Below are 25,498 nucleotides of genomic sequence, written 5' to 3'. Positions count from 1 at the left end.
GTTACTACCCACCTTTCAACTAAGATACCCCTTGTGCTTCCCAGATGATCAGGAATAGTGTGATTATTTATATTTAGCACAAATGTGGCTTGATGAACCTTTTTTTCCATGTTGCTAATTTACATTAGATCAATTAAAAGTTAGGTGGTTAATTTTAACTCCTCCAAATGTGTGGGATCGGGTTGTTAAAATATCAAAACAAAACTGAAATAGGAACCCAATCCAGCTCGAACCCACCAATTTACATTTGAATTACTTGTGAGCTGGAAGCAGAAGTATTGCTCTCATCCTGATAACCAGTGAACCTCCCCTCACCTCCATATCCTCTCTGTGGTTAGTGACTCCTCCAATTACTGATCCCCCCCCCCCCCCCACCCCCATCCCGATCACTCATCCCACTGCACCCACCCATGATCAACACAGGGTGACATGGTGGCACAGTAGTTAGCACTGCTTCCTCACAGCGCCAGGGACCTGGGTTCTATTCCCGGCTTAGGTCACTGTCTGTGTGGAGGTTTGCACGTTCTCCCTGTGTCTACGTGGGTTTCCTCTCACACTGCAGAGATGTGCGGGTTAAGTTGATTGGCCATGCTAAATTGACCCTAGTGTCTGGGGGTTAGTAGGGTAAATAAGTAGAGTTATGGGGATAGGGCCTGTGTGGGATTATAATTGGTGTAGACTTGATGGGTCAAATGGATTCCTTCTGCATGGTGGGAATTCTATGCCTTCTAACTCTTCCTATATCTCCTTCTGCACCATCTATAACTCCCCCCACCCCCAAGTTTTCCACCATTCTCCCCATTTCTGACTCTGATATCTCTCTTTGACTCACTTGGATCTTCGCTCTGACATCTGCCGCAACATCTCTCCGGCCTCCCTCCCACTCCTTATCCCTCCCTGACATCAGCATCTCAATGATGACACCGATTCTTCGTTGACACCTTGCAATCACCTCCAAACCACACTGTACCCGCTCCCTCTCTCATGATCTCCACTCGAAACGCCACAAACCCTCCCAGGTGCTGGGTTGTGGTCTCTGCAGCATTCCCTACCTGACAGTGAGCCAAACCTGATAATTAGGTGGAATTCTGGTTTTTAAAAAAACTAGTTTAAATCCCACTGCATTTGGAAAATGAAACCCCTCTCCTTGCTTGGAAATCCCATCCTAGTTAATATGAAGGTCTGTGTATTTGCTGTAATCAATAGTCACATTGTGGGGTGTAACTGGGACATCTCAAAGATAGTATGGGAATGATTGGCTTCACCAGAGAAAAGTGTTTTAATAACATTTCACAAACATTTCTCTCTGGATTGGAGATTCCTATAAAAATCGCAGACGCAAACAGCAATCATTTATTATACCCTCTGAAGTGATATTTAGCACTGTCCTGTTGACCTTTGAAAATTAGGCCCTTTATTAAACATCAGAAGCTCTTGGAATCACAGACAGGTTCTACCCATGTAAAGCCTTTAATTTGCTGACTGACATTTAAATTACATGGACCTGCCTGTGGAACATCCCGATGAGACACTTTCCTCTTGTCAACTCTGAGACTATAGCAATATGTCTGCACCAAAGTGAAAATGGGTATGAAATGCTGCAGGCCTCGTAAAAGAAGATTAGCCTCGAGAAGAAATTACTGCAGGTGTTATTATCAAATGAACACTTACAATAAACAGATCAACAATTCAGTTAAAATAGCGGACAAAGTGATACAATACAATTGTGTCAAGTGTTCCGACATTAATATCGCACACAGTGATCTCAGCAATAACATGAATAAAAGAAGATTCTTTGCTCTCCCTGTTTTTCTATCAGCCAGCATGAGAAATATCTCAGCAAGCAAAGTCGGAGAACTTCTGCATTTTGAATGCTGCGAAGGACACACACAAGTTGGAGGGCTGAATTCTTCATTAGACGGCACATCCATTTCATGTACTCTTTATTTAAGACTCACATCTACATTTCTTTTAAATACATAAAGAAATAAATCAGATGAGAAAACCTCAGTGTCAGCTAATGTCATCCTTGTGGCTTTCTGTTGCAAGATATTGGTTTGTACGGGTGAATGAACTCACAATCCGGACGTAGAGATTTTGTATAGGCCAGAAGTATTAATCTAACTTTAACCAGAATATTTTGTTCTTGTTTGACCGGTACAGTTATATTTTTGGAGAATCGTCATTAAGTCTAAGCAATACACTCAATAAAAGGCCTTGCTTTATTCTTGGCTTCTATCACAGTATTACTGATTCCATTCTGTGTGAGGAGCTCACAGCACTTTGCACCATTGCTATTTCTATGTGTTGTTACAGTAAATTGTCTACTTTCTCAGAGGCCTCTATGGGAAAAACATGTTCCCAGACCCTATTAGAGGTGTTGCATGTTCTTCATATACCAGATCTCACCACATAGTGCTGCTAAGTGTTGGTAAAATCTATCACACCGTGATCTGGATTCGTGATGGTCGGAAAGTGCTTAGGACACAATGCTTTCTCTTGTCATTAGCTCTCACTATATTTGAAATCAAAGTGATGCTCGCCCATTGGGAACTTGTTTCATCCGTTTCACAGGTCCTTTCCTGTGTCACAATCTCCATCAAGCACAGGGGGAGAGAAAAAAGTGACTTCAATGTATTCAGTGAACTTGGTATTTCTCGATAGCAAAACGGTACATGACAAACATAAGGGAAATGGGTTGATGGTCTCGAAGGACAAGTTACAACCCAGTGGACTCTCGGTTTGGATGCTTATTTCTGGAGGAAAGAACCTCAAAAATGAAACGGTGACAATATGAAGAATAAAAAAGATCAGCACATATGGTGAATTCTGAATGGGATGTTATACTGTGTGGGCAATGCTGGTCTACATTCTGTTGCTGTTCACTACCACCTTACCTAACCTAGGATTTGCCACAGTGGGTGCACGCTAAAATGGAGTAAAACAAAGTGACACAAGCTCACATGTAAGGGAAATAAATCAAGAAGTGATGATCTCAGCAAACACTTCCATCACAAACACATCTAACCAATTTCATTTTGTTGAAAAAATACCCATACAGATTACTTCAATTTTTGGAGCGTACGAGGCAATGATTGGCTCGTGCCCTGATTAAGTGTCGAGACTGCAGACTAGGCACAGTGCCCTCCAGACAAGAAGGAATTCTTTCTGCGATTTCCAAATCTGAAAGGCCGCCTCTCCTTGCCTGGGAAGCTTCACAGTATATTGTACTTTACAAGGGATTTCTTACAAGTCTTTATCTTGCAATAAAGCATTAATTATGCATTCAACAAAATCTTTTTTTTATGCGTATAATAACGACACAGTTTTCTTGTAAAGATGGTTGGCAGGCTTGTGGCACGTTTAGTTCAGCTGGGAAGAGCTCGAGTCCTGTTTGAGCGGCTCATCCAGGTTAACAGAGAGTGTTACCACATTATCATCGTGACTTCTTTCTTCCTCTCCTTTCTTGAAGCTAGTCAGGCCCATTAACTTATCCTTCATGACCTGTCAAAACACAAACAGGGCCATTTATTCTGCAATTCAAACCATAACCGCTGACTAGCAATCACCAGGGAATCTCCATTTTGAGCTCGAGTCCAATTAACCAGTTCCGATTCAGCCTATTTAGCTTTGTTCTTACTCATTTACATCTCTCTGTGCTTTTGTTTTAACATCACCAGGGAGCACCGTTGATGCCACCAAAGAGGACATGGTGGACTCAATAGTGTGAGGGAGTTTAACAAAGAAATGTAACAGTTCTTAGCACAACAGGATGTGAACAATGGTATTCTACCAACTAAATGTCTGTTTATTCAACTCCCACACTGTTGGATTCAGGAACCCGTCTGATAAGTTCCTCTGCTGCCACTGTCGGAATTCGCTGTCCAAATGTTTATATCCAGAAATCAAAATCGACCATACTTATCTAGAATTGTTTGATTTTCAAACACTGGATGGGGTTTTACGACCTCGCTCGTCCCAAAACCGTAATCTCCCACCTGAGGTAAACAGACCTTCCCATTGTCCGCCCCTCACCCGCTCCGATTCCCGTGGCGGGCGGGACGGTAAAGTCCTGGCCATTGTCCTTACTGAAGTTACTGGAAAAAACATAGGCCGGAATTTTACCGGCACGCCCGCCTCGATACCCCCCACCGCCCACCACCCCACGATGGGATCCCTGACGGCGGGAAAGGTGAGGCACGCAAAACACTGTAGACATTGGTGGGACTGGAAAATCCCGTAAGCAGCCAATGATGAGCCACCTTCACTGTCGGAAAATACGCTGAGGTTGGGCTTGGACTATCCCGTCCAAAGTCTGAAATTAAACCTGAAATTAACATCAGCACACTCTTAAAGCTTTTTCTGTTGCTTTCCTGCCCAACTGAGGGAAAGTCTGTGACACTAGGGCCAAGGTTTACAATACTTTATATTTTATTCCTTCATGGGGTGTGGGTATTGTTGGCAAGGTCAGCATTTGATGTCCCATCCAAATTGCTCATGAACTGGGACTGGCTTGCTCAGGATCAGATAATATTGCTGTGAGTCTGGAGTCAAATGTAGTCCTTCTAGGTAAGATTGGCAGATCTCCTTCTGTAAAGGGGCACCAGTGAAGCAGATGGGTTTATACAGCACTTGCTGACAGTTCCATGGTCACCATTACTGAGACTAGCCTTTCTTTCAATTCCAGGTGTTATTCACTGAACTTACATTTCCCCAGGAATTTAAAGGGCCAGGCCAATTAATGGTTGGGAGTGGGATTGCCTTCAAGTTAAGGATGGCGTGTAGGCTCTGAGGGGTGGAGACTCAATGGGACACCTTCCAGCACTGACACACTAGCAGCCCCCATAGGCTGAACAGGAGCTGCAGATTCAATGGAGAGGGAGGGAGAGGGCACCTCAATCTGGAGGTGGCTCTGAAGACGAGGTCAGTATTTTGGTGATTGAAAATGGCTAAAGTTGCCTGGCCGTGACTGTTGGGAGCCACACCCATCCACAGGACAGCCAGTGGCTGAAGCAGTTGTCCAATAGCTGTTATGGGTCGGGGGTGTTGTGGCCATTAATGCCCAATCCCCCTGCACTTTCCACCCTAAGCACACCCCATTCTACTGGACATGGTCCAGGCTAATGTGGGATGCTCGCATTGCCAACTGAAAATTTAAATTGGCGCAAGAAGGTGGCCTTAATAGGCCCTGTAAACATAATTAGTTGTCCTGGATTGAGAGTGGCTTGAGGCCGGGATGGTAGCAGATAGTTGTTGGTGCAGATTTTGATGCCTGCCTTCCATCTGGTCCCAGATACATTTAAGGATCCAGCCGGGGGTGTCAGCCAGGTAGCGGAGGGATGAAGGGAGCTAGGGAAAGATCCTAGTTGGGGAGGAATGAGAAGAGAGAGATTGTAGGGGCAATGCGAGGGGGTGCACGTCTTGTGGCAAATCATAATCAAAGGTGGGATCCATGAGGTAGGGGGAGTGGTGGGGTCTACGAGGCAGCTTTCTTGTTGAGTCTGGAGAAAACATTTCTGCTCCTTCTGGCCCACAAGCAGTGCTGTAAAGGCACTTACCTTATGGATCCCTATCGCCACCTTTCAACTGCTGGCATTCTCAAGGCCCAGTGACCCAGCCAAAATTATGGCCTGCTTGGCCCTGATGCCAAGCATCTATGGGCAGCACAGTGGCACAGTGGTTAGCCAGGGACCCGGGTTTGATTCCTAGCTTGGGTCACTGTCTGTGCAGAATCTGCATGATCTCTCTGTGTCTGTGTGGGTTTCCTCCGGGTGCTCCAATTTCCTCCTACAGTCCAAAAGAAGTGCTGGTTGGGTGCATTGACCATGGTAAATTCTCCCTCAGTGTACCTGAACAGGCGCCGGAGTGTGGCGACTAGGGGATTTTCACAGTAACTTCATTGTAGTGTTAATGTAAGCCTTCTTGTGATACTAATAAATAAACTTTAAACCTTGCAGGTGGATCATTTAAAGGACTTCCAAAACTCGGTCCCATTGCTGCATATGGAAGTAGGCCAAGGAAATTCATTGGTTTAGATCATAAGAAATAGGAGCTGGAGTAGGCCATTTGGCCCATCGAACCTGCTCCAGCACTCAATCAGATCATAGCTGAGGACATAGCTGATCTGATTGTGGCCTGAACTCCACTTTGCTACCTGTACCCCATAACTCTTGACCCCCTTGTCGATCAAATATATGTCTCATGTAGCCTGAAATTTATTCAATGACTCAGTCTCTACTGCACTCTCTGGAAGAAATTCCAAAGACTAACAACCCTCCAAGTGAAGAAATTACTCCTTATCACCATCTTAAATGGAAGACTCTGTGCCCCATAGGTTTAGATTCCTAGGGAACTTATAGTCGAAGATCAGAATGACCTAATACACAACAGTTTGTTGCAGCACATAAAATCAGAGACAAAGGAGGAAAAATAGTTGGAAAATCATCACAACTAAAAACAGACAGATGGTGACTGGCAATAAGAGCCCAGAGTAAATAAAAGGACCTGAAATTAAATCCAAGGAAATTAGTGTTAATGGGCCTCCATCAAGGAACCAAACCTGACTGAGATTTTGGACACTGTGCCATGGATCTGGATAACTGCACAAGGATATACAGCCAGGAAAGTGGTTGTGGAAGGTAGACCTCCTCAGGATTGAGTGGGGAATTTGGAAGCTTACAATTGAAGGCAGCACGGTGGCACAGTGGTTAGCACTGCTGCCTCACAGCTCCAGGGACCTGGGTTCCATTCTGGCCTCAGGTGACTGTCTGTGTGGAATCTGCACATTCTCCACGTGTCTGTGTGGGTTTCCTCCGGGTGCTCCGATTTCCTCCTACACTTCAATGATGTGCGGTTTAGGCGGATTGGCCATCGTAAATTGCCCCTTAGTGTTCCAAGATGTGTAGGTTGACTGGATTAGAGATGGTAAATGCATTGGGTTATGGGGTTGGGCTTGAGTAAGATGCTCTTTCAGAGAGTCAGTACAGACTCGATGGGCCAAATTGCCTCCTTCTGCACTGTAAGGATTCTATGGGAATTTAACAATTCTGAAAGGATTCTGGACCGTGTTGTTGCAATCTAAATGGCAAGTGTAAGACACACGACCTTTTCTCCTAACAATGCAGGATCATAAAACTAATCCCAGAGTAAACACGAACAACCCCATTTAAACTATTTAAGAAGCAATAAAAGGACTCATCGTAGTTAGCCTGGCAACAATGACATCACTGAAGCTGTGAGAACTGCAGAAATCATGTTTAGATAAAAACCTTTCTTAAAGGGACACCAACGTCACAGGTACTAGCACCAATACTGGGAATATGGGAGCTGTACTGTTGGGATAAGTCTTCATCTGACCTAATGTGGTTATATCAGAGCACTTAGAAAACCTCAGTGCAATTTGACTGAGGTCAACTGGGGGTTTTGTAAAAGGGAAACTGTGTTTGGCTAATTGGAGTTCTTTGCGGAAGTATTAAGCAATACGAATAAGAAGAACTTGAGGATGTCACGTGGTTAGATTTCCAGAAGGCATTTTCACAAGATGCCACATCAAAGGTTGCTTCATAAAATAAGAGTGCATGATATGGGGGTCACCTATTAGCATGTATCTGTTAGTTAACAGTAAATAGAGAGTGGATAAATGGGTCTTTTCCAGGTCGGCAAGAGTTAATGAGTGGAGTGCCAGGGGGATCAGTGCTTAGACCTCAACTATTCACAATCTATATTAGTGACTTGGATGAAGGGACTGATTGTATGGTTCTTAAATTTGCTGATGACACAAACATAGATAGGAAAGCAAATTATGACGAGGACATACAAGGTGGGATTTTCCGGCCTTTCCCGCCAGTAGGATCTTCCAGTCCTGTCAAAGGCGACCCTTCGCGACAGGTTCCCTAGTGGCGGGACAGCGAGCCACATAAAATGCTGTGGACATCGTCAGGACCAGAAGATCCCACCAGTAGCCAATGGTGAGCTGCCTCCACCCCTGGAAAACAGGCTGCGGGGGTGGGGAAGGTGCTGGAAAATCCCACCCAAAGGGTCTGCACAAGGGATATAGACAGGATAAGTGAGCTGGCAAAGGTTTGGTAGACGGAATGCAATGTGGGAAAATGTGAACTTATCTGCAGGGGGAATAGAAAAACAGAATATCAATTAAATGAAGAGGAACTGTAGAACTCTGAGGTACAGAGCAACCTGGTTGTCCTGGTACATCAGTCACAAAATATTAATAAGCAAGTACACAAAATCATTAGGAAGGCAAGTTGAATGCTGCCATTTATTGCAAGGGGAATGCAATATAACAGTAAACATGATTTGCTCCAGTTGTCCAGGATGTTGGTGACAGTTTTGGTCTCCTTCATTAAGAAAGGTCATGATTGCATTAGAGTTGTTCAGATAAGGTTCACTTAACAGATTTCTGGGATGAGGGTGTAGCTTATGAGGAAAGGTTGGACTAGTTGGGTCTATATCCATCAGAGTGCAGTAGAGGCAGGGTCAATAAATATTTTTAAGGCATAGGCAGGTAGATTCTTGTCCAAACAGGGCATCAAAGGAGATAGAGGGTTGATAGGAAAGTAGAGTTGAGGCCATAATCAGATCAGCTATGCTCTTATTGAAAGGCTGAGCAGAATTGAGGGGCCAAATGGCTTATTCTTGTTCCAAATTCTTATGTTCTAGTGTATTTGCAAACTAGAACCCGCTCCCGTTCTCTCTCCTGGTGAAAATGATGGGTGCCGGGTCCAGGATGGGACTTCAGGAATTAGAATTCCATTGTCATTTTGTGGAAGGCTTGGAGCCCATCCATCTCTATAAAAATTCAGGTGTTGTCACACATCAAACATGACAAGGTTCTGAGCTAGATGGGAAAGGTGGGAGCGACAGATACAAGTGCCCCACAAGATGTGAGAGGTTAACAGCCATGGGACAGTTACTGGTCTCAGGGGCCTTTCGGTTGTAGTTGAAGAACAGTAGGAAGAAGGCCACCGTCTGAAATTGTTCATAGAATCATAGAATTATAGAATGTATGGCATGGAGACAGGCCCTTCAGCCCAAACTGGTCCATGCTGACCAAAAAGCCTATCTAAGCTGACCCTATTTGCCTGCATTTGGCCCATATCCCTCTAAACCTTTCCTATTCACATATCTGTCCAAATGCCTATTAAATGTTGTCAACGTCCCTGCCTCAACCACTTCCTCCAGCAGCTCATTCCGCATACATACCACCCTCTGCGTAAAAAAGTTGCTCCTCAAGTTCCGATTGATTCTTTCCCCTCTGAACTTAAACCTATGCCCTCTAGTTCTTGATTGTTTTGGGTCACTAAAAGAAAAAATACTCTGTCTACCATCTTAGGTAGCTTCTTCTGTTTCTCAAGAACAGCTTCTTCCCTGCTGCCATCAGACTTGAATGGACCTACCATATATTAAGTTGATTATTCTTTCTCTACACCCTAGCTATGATTGTTACACTATGTTCTGCACTCTCTCCTTTCCTTATCTATGAATGGTATGCTTTGACTGTATAGCGTGCAAGAAACAATACTTTTCATTGTATACCAACACATGTGAGAATAATAAATCAAATCAAATACTCCAATCTGAGGGAGGAGTGAGGTGCAAAGCAGCCTGCCATCCTCTTGTGGTGCCAGTAGAAATGGCTGCCCCCTTGGACTTGACCAGAGGAGACTGAGGTTAAAGAGCTAAAAATGACCCTGATCACTTCATTCCCATGGCAGGATTGGGATTTGACAATTGAGTATGCTAATTTGGGGCGGCACAGTGGTTAGCACTGCTGTCTCACAGCTCCAGGGACCTGGGTTTGATTCCTGGCTTGGGTCACTGTCTGTGTGGAGTCTGCACGTTCTCCCCAGCGTCTGCATGGGTTTCCGTCAGGTGCTCCGGTTTCCTCCCATTCAGTCCAAAGATGTGTGGGTTAGGTTGATTGGCCATTCTAAATTGCCCCTTAGTGTCAGGGGGACTAGCAGGGCAAATAAGTGGGGTTACGGGGTAGGATTGTTGTCGGTGCAGACTCGATGGGCCGAATGGCCTCCTTCTGCACTGTGGGATTCTATGATTTCTATCCCTTCGGGGAGCCCTAAAAATCCCATAGTAATGGGACAGAGGACCGGCCCCACTGCCTTTTCCTTCTCCTTTCCATATGGGAAATAATGTCAGGAAAATTGGCTGCCATGAATCATAAATCAAAATGTTCTGGGGAGAGGAACCCTCCGCGGAGAATGACTAATGTCAACAGCACTCATTTACAATCACCACTGCTGCTAAGTGTACTGCTGCTTACTGCAATAGAAGTGATACGATCTTAGGTTATGACAAGACATGTTCCAGTTCACACTCAAACACCTCCTCTTTAATTTATATTTAAAACTACCTTTGAGCATTTTCCCACTCAGCTGCTTTGAGTCTGTGACAATTGTTTTGAAGCTGATGTTCAGCTTTTGGGAGCTTGCTAGGTTGGCGTGTCTGATGTTGGATTCCCTAACATAACTCCTTAGTTTCAACCCTGGCTTCTTGCTGTTTGTTGTGCTCACGGTTTCTTTCAAACCAACCCGACAATTTGATGGAGAAATTGATTGTAAAATTGGTTTCAGGCAATGATGCACAAACAGAGTGTGTCCAAATCAAGAGGCCCGACATTCACCCTGCATTGGGCCTCAGTCCTCATTCGAATATTTTCTGACAGACACCATTACTTGTCACACTCCCAGAGGCAGCTCATCAATTCCCAAGGAAACTATTTTGGTCACCTGGTGTGTTGCTCCGCTAAGTCCCGGCGAGAATAGACTGAGTGATTATGGGATTGCAGCAATCCTTGGGATTATTGTGGAGCCTGGAAGACCACCCTTTCTGGCATTGTAGGGATTCTATGATTCTATGATATGAAACAGATGGGTAGATAAAGACTCAACTGAGTCCGTCTCCCGTCAGTTGTGTTAACACGAGGGGCGGGATGCTCTGGCCGTGCGCGCCCCAAGACCAGAAATCGCCGCCCAAGTTCAACGGACCTTGAAATGGTCCGCCCAATTTTCCGTCCCACTCGCTACGATTCCTGCGGAGGCGAGACGGGCGAATTTCGTTCTAGGTAACGTAATTCCTCAGCCTACAATTCTCTACCCTGCTCCACTCCCAGCAGCTGTATAGTCTCCCAGAGGGGAAATAAAAACAGACCTATTCAAGGAAAAACAAAGCCTGGGAATTTTCCTCACCAACAGGGGCGGCACGGTAGCACAGTGATTAGCACTGCTGCTTCACAGTTCCAGGGACCTGGGTTCGATTCCCGGCTTGGGTCACTTTCTGTGTGGAGTTTGCACATTCTCCTCGTGTCTGCGTGGGTTTCCTGCGGGTACTCAGGTTTCCTCCCACAGTCCAAAGATGTGCGGGTTAGGTTGATTGGCCATGCTAAAATTGCCCCTTAGTGTCCTGAGATGCATAGGTTAGAGGGATTAGTGAGTAAAATATATGTAGGGATATGGAGCTAGGGCCTGGGTGGGATTGTGGTCGGTGCAGACTTGATGGGCCGAATGGCCTCTTTCTGTACTGTAGGGTTTCTATGATTCTATGATTCAACCTCTTGAAGGTGATCAAATGGGTTCCAGGAGATAATGATAATGGTGGCACAGTGGTTAGCACTGCAGCCTTAAAGTGCCAGGGACCCGGGTTCGATTCCCGGCTTGGGTCACTGTCTGTGTGGAGTCTGCACGTTCTCCCCATGTCTGTGTGGGTTTCCTCCGGGTGCTCCGGTTTCCTCCCACAGTCCAAAGATGTGCGGGTTAGGTGGATTTGCCATGCTAAATTGCCCCTTAGTGGGACTAGCTAGGGTAAATGCATGGGCTTATGGGGATAGGGTCAGGGTGGGATTGGGGCCGGTGCAGATTTGATAGGCCGAATGGCCTCCTTCTGCACTGTAGGATTCTATGATTCTATAATTCTATAATGATGAGTGTGATTACCAACATCTCACCTACCTTTCCTACACAGAGACGTCAGCCTCCTCCTATCCAGCTCCACTTTGAATGTTTTACAGTGAATCTGGGCCCACTGCATGAGCTGGCAACCTATAAGCCTAGGAAAGGCAATGACCCGTTAGGAACATCTGATGTCTAACCCACTTCAATGCTTGCATAATTTAAATGTATGCAAATGTATTTGATTCAACTGATCTGTCCATAGGTAGACAGACCAGCCTTTGCACCAATTTCAATACTTCACTCAAATTTCCCATGGTCTACATGTTAAAGGATCGAGTTAGCTGAGTCCCTCATGAGTTGTTTTCAAATTAGGTGTTAATCTGTTGGGGCTCCTCCATTTCGGAACCTTTATTGTCATCAATCATGTTACAAGACCCGAGCCAACGGTTCAAGCCTAGATGACCCTTTGTCAGAGCTCGTGGCACTGAAATAGTCGTCGATGTACCAATAAAGGAGTTGTGGGAGGGGGCTGGAGTAGCACTGGAACAGGAAATGCTTCACGTAACCCATAAAGAGACAGGGATAACTAGGACCCATGCGGGTACCCACTGCCACACCTTTCATTTGGAGAAAGAGCTCTGACGAAGGGTCATCCAGACTCGAAACGTTGGTTCTATTCTCTCCTCACAGATGCTGTCAGACCTGCTGAGACTTTCCAGCATTTTCTGTTTTTGTTTCAGATTCCAGCATCGGCAGTATTTTGCTTTTACGTTATGAGACCCATTGGACATAGTGGGGAAATGATAACCACCAAAATGGGTGAGTTTGGCATCAGGTGCAAAGCAACTCTAACCTGCCTTGAACTTGATAATAACTTGGAACATCAATTTGTTTCCTTCTCCACAGAAAGCTGCCATACCTGCTGATTATTTCCAACACTTTCGGTTTCTTAATTTCCGTTTCTCAGCATCTGCGGTGAATTATTTTAGTATTATGACAGAATGCTACACGTGCCCAGTTGTGAGAAAGTGGTGGAAGGTTCTTTTGGAAGTTAAAGGCCTCATTAAAGAACAGAATTATCATGGGCAATATTTCCACTAAACTGCATGGATGCATGAGCAATCTAGAATGTAATGCGTGGTACAATAAACCGGCTGCGCACAACCAACATTTTCTCTAACATACGCACATGCACAGCTGTGCAAGAATCGTGAATGTACGGTGCAGTGTAATGGACAGGTTGCTCAGAGCAAAGGTAACATTGGTCACGGGATACATGATTCATCCCTTCCATCTGAGAACTTTTAAGTTCAATGGCCACCACCTTTGGCCTCTCTTGTTTTGATGTTGCATTTGAGGATTACATTAGCCATTTCTTCACTACCACTCTTCCCACTCCAACTTTCAGGTGTCAAGGACTAACAGCAGAGGCCCCATGGCAGCAGGAATGGAACCAGCACGCCACCACTAAAAACCACTTCCTCATCACAGATCACACAGCCCACCCACCAAACTTCAACCTGCCAACGCTGGGCGCTCCTCAACTGCTTCCGCACTGCCCAAGGCCTTTGTGCAGAAAAATGGCATGAGTGAGGCCTTGCAGGTACCCTGGATTGTGTGCACTCCAGTCAATGATGCATGTCAATGAAGACTATCCCCTGACAAAGTTCAGTGGAGGGCCCAGCGAGCTCCACTAAGCCACTGCGGAAGCTATTGCCTGGCTTGGCAATTACTGCACACAAACCAAAAATGCCTCCAGATCTCTCATGTGCTTTACAGCTAATTGCCATTGTTGTAGAATGGCATTGGCAGCAAAAATGATGGCCTTTTGGCTAAGATCAATTGCAAGATCAAGCCCAAAATGGGGTGCAATGCTTTATCTTGGGGCAGCATCGTGGCACAGTGGTTAGCACTGCTGACTCACAGCTCCAGGGACCTGGGTTCGATTCCCAGCTTGGGTGACTGTCTGTGCGGAGTTTGCACATTCTCTCCGTGTCTGCATGGGTTTCCTCCGACATTCCAAAGACGTGCAGGTTAGGTTGATTGGCCATTCTAAATTGCCCCTTAGTGTCCCGGGATGCGTAGGTTAGAGGGATTAGTGGGGTAAATGTGTGGGGTGACAAGAATAGGGCCTGGGTAGGATTGTTGTCGCTGCAGACTCGATTGGCTACGTGGCCTCCTTCTGCACTGTAGGGGGTTCTATGATTTCTATCTTGTCAGCTTGGATCTTGTTTGTCTTTCTTGTGGTGACCTTGAATTGGATTCAATTGGACTTTGAATTTGGTTTTTGGAGCAAGCAAGGAATGGATTCGGGTTTGCCTGGTCCATTCAGAGCATTGGCTTTGTAACTTTAAGAATGGAATAAAAAATAAGAAAAAAATGATAAGTAACAACAATCTTTTTTTCTGACGGAAGGTCCCATCCTTGAAATGTAACCGTATTTTTCTCTCCACAGGGGCTACCAGACCTGCCGAGTATTTCCAGCGTATTCTGTTTTAATTTATTTTGCTTTAGTGTTCATGGAATTATAGAGTAATCTATGACTCATAGAATCCCCACAGTGCAGAAGGAGGCCATTCGGCTCAATCAGGCCTGCACCAACAACAATTCCACCCAGGCCCTCACCCTGTAAACCCACGTATTTACCCTGTTAATGCCCCTGACACTAAGGGACATGACCAATCAACCTAACCCGTGAGGCGGCACAGCGGCAAAGTAATTAGCACTGCTGCCTCAAAGCTCCAGGGACCTGGGTTCAATTCCCGGCTTGGATGACTGTCTTCGTGGCGTTTGCACGTTCTCCCTGTCTCTGCGTGGGTTTCCTCCGGGTGCTCCAGTTTCCTCCCAAAGTCCAAAGATGTGCGGGTTAGGTGCATTGGCCATGCTAAATTGCCCCTTACTGTCCCGGGATGCGTAGGTTAGGGGGATTAGTGGGCTAAATATGTGAGGTTACAGTGATATGGCCCAGGTGGGATTGTTGTTGGTGCAGACTCGATGGGCCGAATGGCCTCCCTCTGCACTGATCTTTGGACCGTGGGAAGAAACGGGAAGACCCAAAGGGAACCCACGTAGGCATGGGGAGAATGTGTTGGTTGAAGGATAAATATTGGCCAGGATACCAGGAGAACTCCTCTGCTCTTCAGAATAGTGTCATGACATCTTTTACATTTATCTGAGAGGGCAGCTGGGACTTTGGTTTGGCATCTTGTCTGAAAGATGGCACAACGCACCCTCAGGGCTGCACTGAAATGTCAGCTTAGATTACGTGAAATTTGAACCCACGACCTTCTGATACAGAAGCAAGAGCACTTGCCACTGAGCCAAGACTGACACCCTTGCTGGATACAATATGAATGACAACTGACACTGTCTGATTTTATTAATGTATGAATTTATGATGTGGATCACTGGTTGTTACAGAGTGCATGTTCCTCAGTGGTGCATTGAAGGTGAGTCCGAGTATAAAATAAATTTCCCCATTATACTGTTCACATGGATGAACTAAAGAAAATGTGCCAGCTTGTTTGTGTATTAATTCCAATCTTGTTCAGTGATTGATCCAATATCCTAAAAGGGTGGCAGGGTGGCTCTGTACGGTTAGCACTGCTGCCTCACAGCACCAGGGACTCGGGTTCAATTCCAGCCTCGGGTGACTTACTGCGTGGAGTTTGCATGTTCTCCCCATGTCTGCGTGGGTTTCCTCCGGGTGCTCCGGTTTCCTCCCACAGTCCAAAGATGTGCGGGTTAGGTTGATTGGCCATGCTAAATTGACCCTTAGTGTCAGGGGGATTAGCAGGGTAAATGGGGTTATGGGAATAGGGCCTGGATGGGATTGTGGTCAGAGGTTGGAGATAACTTGGCTTGTTCTCACTGGAACACCGGAGGTTGAGGGGCGACCTGATAGAAGTCTACAAGATTATGAGGGGCATGGACAGAGTGGATAGCCAGAAGCTTTTTCCCAGAGTGGAAGAGTCAATTACTAGGGGGCACATGTTTAAGGTGCGAGAGGCAAGGTTTAAAGGAGATGTATGAGGCAAGTTTTTTACACAGAGGGTGGTGGGTGCCTGGAACTTGCTGCTGGGGGAGGTAGTGGAAGCAGATACGATAGCAACTTTTAAGGGTCGTCTGGACAAATAGGATGGGAATAGAAGGATATGGTCCCCGGAAGGGTAAGGGGTTTTAGTTCAGTTGGGCAGTATGGTCGGTGCAGGCTTAGAGGCCACAGGGCCTGTTCCTGTGCTGCAATTTTCTTTGTTCTTTGTTGTTCTTTGTATGACAGGCTGAATCCTTCATATTTTCAGCCATGCTGATGAAACTCCTTGGTAGGACTTCTGTGTTGATACTGTTTCTTTATGAAATGCATTTGGATCATGTTTCTTGTGCAGGATTGTTTTAGCCGTTGGTTTCATAATCGGTGCCATTTTGTCTGGATCCAGCAGCCCCTGTTGTTACTGCAGCAGCATAATTGATCTGAATTGCTACAATGTTTGTTTTAATTTGGACTAATGCTAGTGTTATTCCCTGGCGTTTTGCAAAGCAGGGCTTGATTAGATTGACTGACAGGTATCATTATATGGCTGGGCAGCTTACACAGAGAAAGCCAGCTCAGTTGCTTTCTGGGCTCTGTGAAGGGCAGAAATAACTCTGTGTCTCTTTGAGGTCTGGAGACAGGGGTCTGCCCGAAACTAGGGCTCTTTCTCGGAGGTTCTGCTGTTGGAGGATATATCGTTCTCTGGAAATATTTGTATGGGAGTGAGAAGGCAGGTGTCTTTCTGTGTCTGTCCAGAGGCATTACAAGGGTGGAAATCCAGCATCCACATGAGCAGATATGTTTTTGGTGCTAATTGGTTCTGAAGTAAGATGTATGTTTAAGAGGCTATTGCTTAAATCAGAGCTATGGAGATGAAGAACTGTTAAAAATCATACTTTGTCATGTTTAAGTATTTTAACTGGAAAAAGTTATGCCAATTCCTTTTGTTATATTTTAACTGTGTTCTTAAATAAAGTTTGTTTCAATAAAAGCTCCCTAATGGGTCAATTGAATTATACCTTATGCTCATCATACTGTCCAAATAAAAAAGTTAGGGTCTAGGCTAACTTCACAATATACCTTGGAGTTTCTGATCTGGTCCCTAACACTTCCAATTCTTCATTCAACTGCTCGTGTGAAGCAGTTTTCTTCTGGCTGCCTGAAATACTTGTTGCTTGTTCTCCTTAGCAGATGAGCTCACTTTTCAGTGAGTCATCTACTGGGCTGCCACTGTACTACTACCCATCTCCTGAACACTAGTGCCAAGTGCCTCACCACATACAGACTTCTGCATCTCACTCTGTATTCTACTGATGGTGACAATCTGTGCTAGCAGAATGTATGATGGTACAATCTCAGGAGGAATCTCTTCTCAGAGAAGGGAAAACTGTGAAAACATATCAGGCCTCACTATTAACTCCTAAGACTGGTTTGTACAGAAATCGATGAGCATTGATCTGAACACAACAGTTGTTATTTGCTGAAGAAATCAAATCCCAGAGGGAAACCTATCTCACTGATCATAACCCTTTTTTTAATAATCTGAAACAGGGAAGAAAAACTACTGATCCCAAGAGCATAGAATTTGAGTAAGACTTTGGGAGATTTTTTAACAAGAAAGAATAAAACTTAAGCATACAATATCAAAGTTACAGTTAACATAATCTTATAAAACATCCCTCAAAAAATCCACTTGATCAGAACACACAACTAAACACCTCTAGGCAACACTCCTACGTAGATCTAAACTATAAAAATAATTCCAGTCATATTACCCGAGGCAAAAGCTGTTGTCACTTTAATAACAGTATACCAATTAATTTCTCACTCTGTTCTGTTATGGAAATCCAACAAAGTTCAAAAATAAGACTGCTTTCTGAAACCAAAGACCTTTTTGGTTTTTGGATGACTGCTTCAGATTTCGCACTTTCTCTCAGCACACAACTGTTCCCAGGGTATCTTCTCCACACACTGAACCCAATTAAATTAAACATCACTCCTTAAATATCCTTTCACCCTGCCACTTTAGATTCCATTGTACTCAACATCTTTTGGAACTCAGCTTTTCCAACAATAAAACAATCTTTCCTGTCTTCCTAATGACGCTTGGGATACTGTTTACAACACTTGGAATACTGTGTACAGTTCTGGTCACCGTATTACAGAAAGAATATCATTAAACTAAAATGAGTGCAGAAAAGATTTACTAGGATGCTACCGGGACTTGATGGTTTGAGTTATAAGGAGAGGCTGGATAGGCTGGGACTTTTTTCCCTGGAGTGTAGGAGGCTTAAGGGTGATCTTACAGATGTTTATAAAATCATGAGGGGCACAGATCAGCTAGATAGTCAACATCGTTTCCCAAAGGTAGGGGAGTCTAAAACTAGAGGGCATAGGTTTAAGGTGAGAGGGGAGAGATACAAAAGGGGCAATTATTTTCATTCAGAGGGTGGTGAGTGTCTGGAACGAGTTGCCAGAGGTCGTAGTAGAGGAAGGTACAATTTTGTCATTTAAAAAGCATTTAGACAGTTATATTGGTAAAATGGGTATAGAGGGATATGGGCCAAATGGGCAATTGGGACTAGCTTCGTGGTTAAAAACTGGGCAGCATGGACAAGTTGGGCCGAAGGGCTTGTTTCCTCTATGTAAACCTCTGTGACTCTATGACTCCCCTTTCAGGTTAAATGAAATACAATTACCTTTACTTGTTTACTTATGAAACCTTTGTAAGTCGTAAGATCATAGAACCATAGAATCCCTACAGAGCAGAAAGAGGGTATTCATCCCATCAAGTCTACACCCACTTTCTGAAACAGCATCCCACAGGCCCTCCCCTCCATCCTATCCCCATAACCCTACTCATTTACCATGGCTAATCCCCCTAACCTACACATCTTGGAATGCTAAGGGGAAAATTAACATGGCCAATCCACCTAACCAGCAGATCTTTGATCTACGGGAGGAAACTAGGGCACCAAGAGGAAACCCAGACAGATACGGGGAGGACAAGCAAACGCCCCACAGGCAGCCATCCAAGTACAAAATTGAATCCCGGTCCCTGGTGCTGTGAGACAGTAGTGTGAACCAAAAAGTCCCTTACTCGCCTTTGAAATTTATCTGCTGCAAAGCCAAATCCCTATCTATCTCTGAACGCAACAGTTTAGCCCTAACCTATTTACTTATAACAGAAATAAAAAATGCTGGAAAGATTCCAGCATCTGCAGTATTTTGCCTTTATCTATTTAGTTATAAATCCACTTGGGCATGGGCCCTTATTACAAATACATTTAGCACCCCTTACCTCTCAACTCTCCCAGACAAGTTGTATCTATTAATCTTTCCCCAGCTTAATTAAATAATTTACACTCACGCAAGCACGCACCCACACACCCACTCATGCATGTAAGCACACACATGCATGAATGCGCATATACACACATGCATGCATGCACACACACACATACATGCATACACATATGCATGCATGCACACACATACATGCTCGCACACACGCATACACACACACACATGCATGCACACTCACATGCACGCACACACACATGCACATGCACACACGATCACGCACGACGCACACATTTCTTTGCAGAATAACACAATATTGCCCATAAATATTGTATTAAAAATCCATTGTCACAGCATAGAATAATTTTGAAATGTGGAATGTGACTTAAGAATCCTAGGTGACAATAGATGATTTTGACAAATTCGATAACATTGAGACTGTGTCAGATATGATCAGAGAGTCAATTCCATTCTCTGCAGTGTCATTTAAAAACTGCAAGATTTTCCAAGCATAAAATTATACCCTCTAGCTATACAGTTCAATGGCGCATCAACTTTTCTTGTGACACTTATAAATCAATAATAACTGAAGATAAACAATGCATTGCACTGCTGACTATAACGAATGTGAAATCTTTGTAAATACATAACTCTAGTGCCAACTAATTTTATACATGTACGAGTAAGTCTCCATAATGTGTGTGATTTGGATGGGTACAGTGCCTCCAGTTTGAAATACTAGATTATGGGGGGATTCTCCCACCCCACCGCACTAATTTTCTAATGCAGCAGGGCATGCGAGGAATTTGCGCATGCTTTGCCACTGCATGCGCATCTCCCAGCGCCGGATTTCCGGTGCCATCGGATCCACGCTGGAAACGGGCAGGAAGGCAGGAAAGAAATTTAAATCCATAGTTACATGTAATTTTAATGTAGTTAGTGGGCCTGGAACTGAATTCTCCAGGCCGCTAGCCTCTGCCATCCCGCCAGAGGTATTCCACTCAAGCGGGGTTTAGAGTAGCTCCCCACTTTCGGGGAGCTAGCGGCCTGACCCCACTGGAGTGAAGGGGGGGCAATTGGGGCCTCCCAAGGGGTCAGGTGGCGGGGGTGCCCCCTGAGCACGTGCACCCTGGCAATGCCAGCCTGGGCCTCCGACACTACCCAAGGGGCAAAGTACCAATGCCCAGAGGTACCTTGGCACTGCCCAGTTTTGATCTGCAAGGGAGTCAAGCGCTATGAGGGGCAAAAGGAAAAGATCGGCCCAAAGAATTTCACATAACAGAGAGAAAATTGGAACCAACCACCTGTAATTTCAGGTGGGGCGGCACGGTAGCACAGTGGTTAGCACTGCTGCTTCACAGCTCCAGGGACCTGGGTTCAATTCCCGGCTTGGGTCACTGTCTGTGTGGAGTTTGCACGTTCTCCTCGTGTCTGCGTGGGTTTCCTCCGGGTGCTCTGGTTTCCTCCCACAGTCCAAAGATGTGCGGGTTAGGTTGATTGGCTATGCTAAAATTGCCCCTTAGTGTCCTGAGATGTGTAGGTTAGAGGGATTAGCGGGTAAATGTGTAGAGATATGGGAGTAGAGCCTGGGTGGGATTGTGGTCGGTGCAGACCCGATGGGCCGAATGGCCTGTTTCTGCACTGTAGGGTTTCTATGATCTATGATACAGCACAGGAACAGGCCCTTCAGCCCTCCAAGCCTGCACCGATCATGTGTTCCTAACTAGACCATCCGTTTGTATCCCTCTATTTCTGACTTGACCAGTGTTTTCCCAACATTTCAGTCACTTGTTAAAAAAATCCATACCTAGATGCAACTTAAGATCACGCAAATAACAAACTTCCAGTAAAACAGCTTTACATAAAATACTTACTCAAACTAGAAAGGCTAGCACATTACACTCGGCAGTCTCTCTATGGAGGAAACTTCAGTTCATTAGCAGTAAGAACTGGTGGAAAAGATTAACATTTAGTTCCCACTTTGAGTTCATCATTTGATTGACATTCTTGAAGAAAGGTTTTCCGTAACAGAAAGTGTTTCCAACAAAGCTTATAAAAGCAAACCAGATGATAACCACAATCGAACTTGACATGTTTGTCTTTTGTTTTGATTTTATTCTGGGATATTTTTGTTTAAACATGTGGACGTTAATGAAATCAGAGAAGGATTGTCAAGAAGGAGTCTCCAAGTGTGATGACGGAGCTGTACTTAAATCAAAAGAGATCACCATGAACCCAAATGGGCTTTGACATTCATGCCAGTTTTAACTATGCGTGTTTAATCATTCTCTGACTTCTAAGCCTGTACTCCAGTTGTGTCACCGACAATATCTCAAAAGCTGTTTCAAACAAACAGAAAACTGTGCTGCACTTCTTATTTAGTCATTTCCCAAAGAACAGTATATAAAAAAAATAAACATTACGGTTTATTGCCTCACTCTGTTAATCCGCGGTCAAGTTAACCATTTTTACATTTTGAGTAAGTGCGTCACTTTTAATCCACCCCTCAGAAATTTGTACTCCAAGCATCTCATGGGGAAAACATTTCAGAGATAATCTGTTTATAATTTCAATGGAAGATGGAGGAACTTCCGTTGGGAAATATAGAATGGGATCAGGAATCAGGGTGGAATTCCTGACCAACTTTTGGTTTTCACTCAGTTCAAAGGTGTTGCTGCCAAGATTAGCAAGGTGTTTTTAAAGGGCATTCAAACCCAGTTATTGTAACCTTGTACAGATCTTGGGAGAAGAAAATTTAAGGCATCTATCAGTGATGTTTGAAGAGGCTATGCGGAAGGACAGGAATAATTTGGGAATTGGCATTTGAATTATAACTGGAGAATCCCATGACTGAATTCATTCTTATTGAAGAAACACAGTTTAGGAAGAACACTTAGCTTGGAGGTTTTTAGCTTTGTTTATTAGGATAGTGATATCGGGATAATATTGATATTCTGGTAAACCAGGAAGAGGAACTGTCCTGCACACAAAAAGGCAGATGATTGAGCATCTCCGAGTGATGAAGATTATAACACCATCGATTCCTCAGCTTGGAAAGCTAATGAACATAATGGGGGCGACTCTCCCACCCGCCCCCGCACTGACTTTTTAGCTCAGCTGGCTGGGAGATTTCAGCCGCGCTGGATTAGCTCGATCCGCACTGGGTTTCTGGCATTGAACGGGTCTCCCAGTGCCAGATTTCCAGCACTGTCAGCTCCGCACCAGAAATAGTCGAGGAGTTGCATTAGGTATTCAATAAGTCATTTAAATATAATTTAAATATGATTAGCAGGCCCGGGTGGAATCGCCAGGCCCACTAGCATCTCCCCTCCCCTCCCCCCACCGCTCCCCGCCAGAGTGTTTCACCCCAGCAGGGATTACTATAGCCCCACCTGCGGGAAGATAGCAGCCCAACCCTGCTGGAGTAAAGGAGAGGAAATTGGGGCCCCCTAGAGGGTCAAGTGGCGGTGGGGTGCCTCCTGGGATTTGGCACCCTAGCAGTTGGAGCCTGTGCCCCCTGACACTGCCCAAGTGGCAAAGTGCCAGTGCCCAGGGAGCACCTTGGCACTGCCCATCGGGCAAAGGGCAATGTTAAGGGGGTGGGACCAAAAGGGGGAGGGGGTCTGATGGGGGGGGTGGGTTGGTGGGGGCGGGGCCTCTTGGGGCAATCAGTGGGGTGGGGGAGTCAGCTGCCACTCTGCAGTCAGGGACGGTGGGGGAGGGAGGGAGGCCAGTAATCGGGGCTGGCCATCGGTGTTGTGTGTGGGGGGAAGGGTGGGGGGGGGCAGCCTGCCGCGGGGGGGTCGGGGCTGCAGGTGGGGGTTGGGATTGTGGAGGGTGGTATCAGTACAGTCAGTGGTTGGAGAGGAATTGGGGGTCGGGGGGAGATCGGGGTTGCCGGGGGCGGGGTGGGGGGGGGGGGGGGGGGGTCGAGTCTGGGCCTGGGCATGTTTGGGAGGCCAGTGATCAGGCCATGGGGGGGTGAGAGGGGCAGTGTTGTGGGGATCACATGGCTGGCCAGCGATCGAGCTGGCCAGTGATCGGAAGGCCAGCTGACAGGGGCCACTGTGCATGCGCTTATCGTGACGCTGACAGGTTGGCGCATGCGTAGTGGCGCACTCAGCACTATGCTGCCGGCCTCCCCCTGATTTTTTACGTGATTCATACTGAGGCTCTCAGCAGTGCGCAGAGTGTAGGAGATTCTTCTCTAAACTCCCACTGAAAAAAACAGCGCGATTTACTCCAGTTTTCACGCAAATTCAACACTTGGATTTTTTGGGGAGAATTGCTGCCGATTAGTTTGTTTGGGAAATCAGCCATATTGAGCGGAAAGATAGAAGCTATTTCCATTGGTAGGAGGATGATAATCAGAGATACAAAGTTAAGATCTGTTAGTGTAAAAGTCAGCAGGGAGATGGGCTTTTCTTAAAAATATAATGCAGCGACTGCTAACTGAAATGCATTCCCCGAAAGGATGGTCAAGCGGGAACTTTCTAAAGGGAAATGGTTATAGACTTAAGAAGGAAGCATCTTCAGGATAAAGGGGAAACCATGAGACTAGTTCTGGACAGTTCTTTCAAAGGATGTAGGGCTGAATGGCCTCCTGTTCTATATGATTCGATGTACTAAGAGTTTAAGATCAAAAGTAAAAGCTGGGCTTATAGTTCTAGTTGTGGCTCAGTAGAACAAAGAACAAACAAAAATACAACATAGGAACACGGCCCTTTGGCCCTCCAAGTCTGTGCTGATCATGATGCCCGAACGAAACAAAAAAAAACCTTCCGCTCTTACTAAGTCTGTGTCCTATTATTTCCTCCCTATTCATGTATCCATCCAGATGCCTTCTGTGGGGGGTGGGGGGGGGGGGGTGGCTCTGGACTGTGGAGGTTGGGGGTGAGGGAGGGGGGGCGGTTTTGGACAGTGGGGGTCAGGTCTCCTGCTGGGGGTGGGGGATCGGGAGATTGGGACTGTGGGGGCGGGTGGGTGGGTGGGGGAGGTCAAGGCGGATGGGCGGGGGGGGGGGTCAAGGCTGACATGGACACGTCGAGGGGGGGGGCAGCAATTGGTGGTGGTGGGAGTCACATGACCAGCGACGTGGGGGTTACGGGGCTAGCCAGTGATTGAGCTGACCAGCAATCGGGAGGCCAGCAGTGCGGGGCTACTGTGCATGCACTGATCTCAGCGCTGACAGATCAGTGCATGCGCAGTGATCCACTCAGCGCTAAGCTGCTGGCCTCTCTGGCGGGAATAGACCCTGCCTGCTGATTTTTAATGAGATTCACACTAGTGCACTCTGCAGTGTACAGATTCATTTTGAAAATCTTGCTGGTTTACTCCAGTTTTTATGTGAATTCGATCACTTCGAATTTTTTTGGGAGAATCCCAGCCAATGAACTGAACCACTAATTTAATCCACCAAAGACCAGGTCATTCATGATAAATGCAACCTCAGACTGCGCCAACCTTTATATTTTAACATAATTTTCCATGCTAAGGTTGATATATGGTTGTACACTGAAATTAAGCTTTTACCTATTGCAATTTATATTGGAAATAATAACTTGTACCTGGATTATTAAAAACATTCAACCCAAGTGCTGGTTGTAAACTCAATGTTTAATATCCACTATAAACTCAATGCCCCATTAAACACCTGTTTAACATCAATATTTTATCTGATGATAATATTAGATATTAGTTAGAGTCACAGAATCCCTACAGTGCAGGAGGAGGCCATTCGGCCCATCGAGCCTGCACCGACAACAATCCTACCCAAGTCCTATTCCTGTAATCCCACGTATTTATCCTGCTAATCCCCTGACATTAAGGGTCAATTTAGCATGGCCAATCAATCTACCACGCACATCTTTGGAGTGTGGGAAACCAGAGCATCTAGAGGAAACCCACGCCGACACGGGGAGAATGTGCAAACTGCACGCAGGCAGCGACCCGAGGCCGAAATTGAACCCGGGTCCCTGACGCTGTGAGGCAGCAGTGCTAACCACTGTGCCACCGTGCCGCCCCATTCACTAATTCACTTATGTGCTTAAGGTAGTAATAGCTACACCATCTGTGTCGGATAATTCTGGAAAGAGGTTGCTAACTCTTTTTAACTCCAGCGTAATATAGTTCTACGTTAAATTACTTCTGTCTTAGAATGTCAACTTATAAACCTCCCATGCACTAGTTCGCATTTAGATAAGCTGACCTGATACCTCTGAATATCAAAGATTTTGAGTGTACA

General features: G+C 45.5%; 1 protein-coding gene across 2 annotated transcripts in view; it reads right to left on the bottom strand.

Moving 5' to 3' along the window:
- Positions 1–1,631: 1,631 nt before the first annotated feature.
- The window catches only part of LOC144500635 (acid-sensing ion channel 2-like), a 1,309,014-nt gene continuing 1,285,147 nt past the window's right edge, over positions 1,632–25,498 (bottom strand). The window contains exon 9 of one of the 2 annotated variants that reach the window (XM_078223890.1): positions 1,632–3,504. In XM_078223890.1, the coding sequence (XP_078080016.1) occupies positions 3,364–3,504 (141 nt within the window). In that variant the 3' untranslated portion in view covers positions 1,632–3,363. The remainder of the gene's footprint in view (positions 3,505–25,498) is intronic. The other variant, XM_078223891.1, reaches the window with a different exon arrangement.

This window comes from Mustelus asterias, chromosome 11 (assembly GCF_964213995.1).
Source record: "Mustelus asterias chromosome 11, sMusAst1.hap1.1, whole genome shotgun sequence".
Taxonomy (NCBI): Eukaryota; Metazoa; Chordata; class Chondrichthyes; order Carcharhiniformes; family Triakidae; genus Mustelus; species Mustelus asterias.
This window is presented reverse-complemented; position numbering and strand designations above follow the sequence as displayed.